The following is a 6,301-nucleotide window of genomic DNA, read 5'->3' as shown; positions in this document are numbered from 1 at the left end:
ACTCATAATTATTTTTAATTTCTAAATTTTTAAAAAAGCCCTAATAACAATCCACTGTTCACCTACTATAAAACTCAACCCAGCCTTTCATCCACAGTTAAATAATAACTGTGGTTAATAAATCTTCTTCTAATATTCATATCTTAAAAAATAATGGTATCATATTGTTTTTTGTCTTCATTCAATAAAAATATTTTATTTTATTTTTAAAGTAAAATATTCAAATTCCTCATTTTTCTCTTTTCAAGGAAACTGACATTAGCATTAAAAGAAAATAAAAAAGGAGAGATTTAGGGCTAAAAAAAAATACAAATAACATTAGCATTTGGCAAGTTAAGAGACAAGTTGGTGGTGGCAAACCAAAAGTTAAATGAGGTCACAATAGGTTTGGTTATGGAAGCACTCTCTCTAGTTTCTCTCTATTGATACTGGTATGTCTTCCTTTCTTTTTCTCTATTTTTTTTACTTCCAATAAAAAATTGATTTTATTGATTTTTACTTCTCATGAAAATTACAAATCTAATCGGTTTGAAAAACATATCTATATATTATTTTATTTTCTGAAAGTATTTTCATTTTTTTATTTTCTGAAATTCTTTTCATTTTCAGATTTTCAAAAACCCTCTTAGATTTTGAAGAAGAGGGTCTGCATCTGTTCAAAACTTGAACTTTAGCCCCTCTTTCATTCTCCAAAAACACCATCTGCAATTTTAGATTTTTAGCCACTGAAACAAAGCGCGGGACTCCCAAAATTCTCTCCTCCTATTTTTCTCTCTTTCTCTCTCTTAGTAGTTTAGATATAGAGAGAGAAAGCACAGCGCTTTCTTTCTCCAAAAGCTACGACCCATGATTCTCAATCGGTACCTTTTCTCAATTCTCACCTTAAATGCTTACATACCCAGTTTCGCTTTTTTTATGTCTGCATTTTTTATTCATTTTTCGCTGGCGGTGGGGGAATAAAAATGGAACCTTTAAAATCATGCTTGTGTTTGTTTTTTTTGGATTTTAATTTGACATACGTGGCAGGGTGGTGATGATGGTTGATGGGGCTGTCGTGGATTTTGCTAAAACCCCTTAGAAGAGTTTGAAGTTGAAGCTGGTGCTAGTGTTGTAGTATGTTTTGATCAATTCATTGGTGTGTGGTTTTTGAAAGAGATCCGTGCTTAGAAAATGTTGAATGATGGGCAACCCTTGGATTTGTATAAGCTTTTCATGGTGGTGAAGGAGAAAGGTGGATATGATGCTGTTTGTAAGAACAGGTTGTGGGATTTGGTGGGGGAAGAATATGGTTTGGGTGTGAAGGTTGGTTCTTCTGTGGAGCTGGTTTACAGTAAGCACTTGAGTGCTCTGGAGACATGCCTGAAGAATGCTGCTGACAGTAAGTTTCCTGAGTGTGGTTTAGTGGATGATAGAGTTAAATTTCGCAAGCGTTTGATGGAGGCGCAAGCTGAATTCTTGGTGGATGATTATGGTGCGGAGGAGGTGGATGATGAACTCGAGAGGAGGGGGTATGATTGTCCGGATGGGAGAAAGTTGTGCGGTACTAACAGAGTGAAGGGCGTGAAACCAGAGTCCAATGTGGCTGAACTCGAGAGGGTATATGACTATCTAGACGGGAGGAAGTTGTGTGGTGCTAATAGAGTGAAGGACATGAATCTGGAGTCTAATGGGGCCAAGAGAGTTCGGACTGTAGGACTTGTTGATTTTGATAAGCTGGACCATGGGATAAATGAACCTATTCTTGGAAACTTGTGCAATGACAATGCTGCAATGGAAATACTTGAAGAGGTTGATAGAGGCAAATCATTCACTCTGGATGCATCCAATGCAGAAAACAACATGCCTGGATTGTCAGATGGGGACAAGAGGTGTGATAATGATGGTGATGAAGTCATGAGACTGGATCCATCTAGTGTTGACATGGAGGGCTTTGGTCGTAAGAGGAAGAGAGAGTCCATATCGGAAATGCTAAGCTGGGTTACTAGCATTGCTAAAAATCCTTGTGATCCTGTGGTTGGTTCAATGCCTGAAAAGTCAAAATGGAAGTCTTACAGTAATCAGGAGATCTGGAAGCAGGCTTTGATGTTTCGAGAAGCTGTCTCGGTGAAGAAGGATTTTGAGACAATCAATGAACAACTTAGTTGGCAGGTAATATGAAAACGCCATATGCTCTTTGTTTTTCATGCAGATCATTAATGAAATATGAATTATAGTGTAGGGTTGTAAGTCATTGTTTTGTGCTGAGACCAGACATCATGGAAAAGAAAATCCTTATATATTTTGGATAAATTTATTTCTTGAATTATCTAATTGAATAGATGTCTTGACTCTTGATGTGATTTCTTTGAAACTATTACCATATTTTCTGATGTAGGCCCTTTCACCATTATCATTATAATTATAGTATTTATATATAGAAATCATGGATGGCTTATTTCTACATTTTTTCCCTATCATTTACTAATGTGTTGGTATTTGTGGATAATGTCTACTTACTGTTTTCTGGTTTCTGGATGCACCTATCCATATTGTTTGCATTAGGTTTTTTACTACTTTATTATCCCCATTACAAAATTTGGTTTTTCGTTTTGGTCTTTTTATGAAAAATGTTTATAAACAAGTCCTTGAACTAAAAAATATTTTTGAAATGATCCCTACTATTATTCCACGTTACAATGCTGTTATTTTATATTACTATTATTTATTTATTTTGACTCCTATTTGTAAGATATGTTTTCATTATGGCCTTTATATATAATATATCTTTTATTTGATCCTTACATGGTTTTTTTAAAAATTAATCTCTATACATTATGGAATAGAATTAAGGATGAACTTTCACAAATCTCTCCATCAAAAAAGAAAATCAATGATTTTTGTCCTCAAAAATCAACTTACATTCTTTCCTTTTTATGTTTTATAATAAGTAAAATCAAAATACTTGTTTCTCAAACACTACTCGCAACAATTTCTTTTGCCATCTTTTGCAACAATTTTATTTAAATTAAGTTAGTAAATCATCCCTTGTTATTTGCTATGATTCACCATATCCATCAAGCAATGCTACTGCTACCTTTGACCGTCCCCTGTTTACAAGCTCCTTATGCCATCACCATTTGTAGTCAACTCGACCACTCATTTTTGTAAAACATGTCAAATCTTTTCAATCTTTCTTGTCATGATCTTCCCGGTAAGAGAAAATGTGAACTAGCTTTCAAGTGCTAGAGTCATTAATTTTTTTTATTATTTAAAAGTGTATTGGAAGGCTCCTCTTTTGTTTTGTTCTTTTATCACATAATTTAAAATCTATGATTAAATTTGTTTAGACATTTATGTACAATTATCTTGAACTGCTTATTTTTCGTTTTGGTGCATTGTACTCATTCTCTACTTCCACGCTATGTTTCGGTATCAATAAAGACTAATTTAAAATGATTTTTTTATATTGAGACTAAAATGAAAAAATGTGTAAAACATGAGATAACAACAGAGACCAATTCAAAAACAATTTTTTGTTCAGGGATTTGTTTACAATTGTTTTTGATGCAAGGACTAAATAAAAAATATAGGTTCTGTATTCGGACTAAAAGAACATTTAAACCTTTATATTAAAATATCTGTACTTTAAATCAATCATTTGTTGATTTTTTTCCTGTTGAGTTTGAGTGTGGTAATTTTCTTAGTTGTTAGAGTGACTTTTATGCAGTCTTTAATTATGGTATATACTTATTGCTTAAATCTGACCACATTGTCCATCATTTAATTCTTAAATAATTATTTTTTATTTCCTTTTTATATGCAATGCTTCAATTTAATGTTGTTAGGCCATGTTTCATTTCAGAAATCATTATTGATCTTGATATGTAATATAAAAGGAGAATCTAGCATGTAAAATTTTAGCAAATATTGTTGTGCTAAATACTTTGAAAGAGAACTTTGCCACTTACTCAAACAGGATTGATTCTAGTGGAGGATACCTGTGATTAAGAAAAAAATTTGAGAAGGCAAATATATCTTGAAAATAATAATACATCTTGTTTTGGATGTTTTTTTAAAAAGAGACAAAATGCTTACATTGTAAAATGATGCTCTTAATGTTTTTTGAGGCTCATTATAATAGGAGGAAGATGGGTATACAAGTATATATAAATATTGATTATCAACATAGATCTTTAGTTATATTGCTCTCATCTGGTTGTGGTGCCCCTGGGTGCTATATTTTGGACAGTAAATGTGTCAGAAAGTCCATGTCATGTCCAGTGTCCTGTTGGAATCTGTTGTTCATAAATCTTTGAACTAGAATGTTTATATTTGTTACGTATATAATTGGTGCCTACCTAGCATCAATGTACGTAGACAATTATATTACAGATGACAAGCCAAACATTATCCAAATGTTATAAACCCAATTTTTTGAGGGATTGAACAACAAATGAATTTATGAATTATTTTCTGGCAGGATATCAGCATTCGCCAACCTGCAGAGGGTCCACTTGTTATTAGTTAATTTAGGTAGTCTTAACTATGTAGTTACCATTTATAGATAAGTTATTGATACATTTGATTCCTTTCTTTTTAGATGACAAGAGTGTTTTTCTAAGCTGGTTCTTGAGATTCCTTGAATATTTGTCTAAATATTCCCACATGTTTTTTTATTGAAAATTGAAAATGTCCTCTTATCATATTAAAACCAAATATCTTATGCCATTTTGTAGGGTCAGAAAATGCACCCTTCCATGTATGATGATCGCCTTCGGGTAACCTACAATCTTAGACAGAGGTTGAAACGTGACAAGAGGCCATTATTGGGAAAATCTACATCTGATGGAATCTCTTCAGATTCTTCTGAAAGAACACTTGGAGGTTTGGAGAGAACCCCAAGTCCTCGTACGGAAGATGGTGCTGAGAAACAGTTACTTGACTCTAGTACTTCACGCTTAAGTCTTGATAGATATGCCAGAGTGCAAGTCCCTGTGGGGCCAAACCATCAAGCTGAAGTGCCAGAATGGACTGGCATGACTTGTGAGAGTGATTCTAAGTGGTTGGGAACCCAAATATGGCCTCCAGAAACTGTAAATTCCAAGCTTCTTTTTGAAAGGGACCCCATTGGAAAGGGAAGAGAAGATTCATGTGGCTGCCATGTACAAGGTTCTGTTGAGTGTGTCCGATTCCACATTGCTCAGGAAAGGTCAAAAGTTAAGTTGGAATTAGGTGAGGCTTTTTACCAATGGAATTTACATAAGGCGGGTGAAGAAGTTAGGCGTTTATGGACAGTCCAAGAAGAGAAGAAGTTCAAAGATGTGGTTAAATCAAATCCTCCTTCACTTGATAGGTGCTTTTGGGATCATCTGTTCAAAACATTTCCTATGAAGAGCAGAGAAGATTTAGTCAGCTACTACTTCAATGTCTTTCTCTTGCAGCGCAGAGGATACCAGAATAGGCATACTCCTGATAACATTAACAGTGATGATGATGAATCAGAATTTACACCATTGAGGAAAGTTTTTGGACATAAATCACGCAGCTTCACCTTATTATCCCCCAAAAAGCCATTGACAAAAGGGAAAATAGCAAGTCCTCAATGTTAGCCAAATCATGAGTCTCATTGAGTATATAAATTGACAATTTTGTGTCTCTTCACTGCAGCAACTTTCAGTATCAATGGATGGATCTTTCTCTCCTAGCTTAGAATCTTATATTGTCGCTGATTTTGAGGAGTAAAAGATTGGAACTTAAAGGATTGATTTGGTGTAGGTCCAATATAGGAGAGATGAAAGATGATGTTTTTGGAAGCTGTCAAGTATGAAGATCTGGCAGCTTAGAAGGTGGGGTTGCTTTAGTTTACATGCTTTCAATTTTGAGAAATACCATCTGTCTGTTAGCAGTGATACATTGCAACCACAGGATCTCTTAAATTGCACATTTTCTTTCTTATTTTCACCAGGTTTTGATCACAAGGGTTACTTAATTAAAAGTCAAAACAACAGCATCAAGAATATATATATTATATATATCTATATATATAGCAACATTTTATTGTAGAGTTTTATGAACTAATACAGCAAAGTGTTATTTGAATTTCACCCTTTCATCTGATGCGAGTTTATGTTTGAATGTTTCTTTCAATGTTATGTAGGAATTGTTTTGGCTCGGGTATTTGCAAGTTTGTCTATTACCTTTTTTCTTTATATACCTGGTAATTCTATGTTCTATCCATGCTCTCTACTAAGGGCGTGTGAAAGAGCTATTGGAAACCTTAGAATTCACCATAATTAACTATAGAACTCATGTATTATATTTA

General features: G+C 33.9%; 1 protein-coding gene across 3 annotated transcripts; it reads left to right on the top strand.

Moving 5' to 3' along the window:
• The first annotated feature begins 360 nt into the window (after positions 1–360).
• LOC113862947 (AT-rich interactive domain-containing protein 1) lies at positions 361–6,090 on the top strand. Of its 3 annotated transcripts, none has more exons than XM_027496265.1 (3): positions 361–431; positions 1,027–2,148; positions 4,716–6,074. In XM_027496265.1, the coding sequence occupies exons 2-3, from the start codon at positions 1,171–1,173 to the stop codon at positions 5,586–5,588; spliced, it is 1,851 nt and encodes a 616-aa protein (XP_027352066.1). In that variant the 5' UTR covers positions 361–431; positions 1,027–1,170; the 3' UTR covers positions 5,589–6,074. The 3 variants fall into 3 exon arrangements, with proteins under 3 accessions (XP_027352066.1, XP_027352067.1, XP_027352068.1); XM_027496266.1 differs by lacking the exon at positions 361–431 and adding an exon at positions 575–860 and having other exon boundaries at positions 4,716–6,090; XM_027496267.1 differs by lacking the exon at positions 361–431 and adding an exon at positions 666–860 and having other exon boundaries at positions 1,079–2,148; positions 4,716–5,980.
• The last annotated feature ends 211 nt before the right edge of the window (positions 6,091–6,301 follow it).

This window comes from Abrus precatorius, unplaced genomic scaffold (genome assembly GCF_003935025.1).
Source record: "Abrus precatorius isolate BTA unplaced genomic scaffold, Abrus_2018 Scaffold3, whole genome shotgun sequence".
Taxonomy (NCBI): Eukaryota; Viridiplantae; Streptophyta; class Magnoliopsida; order Fabales; family Fabaceae; genus Abrus; species Abrus precatorius.
This window is presented reverse-complemented; position numbering and strand designations above follow the sequence as displayed.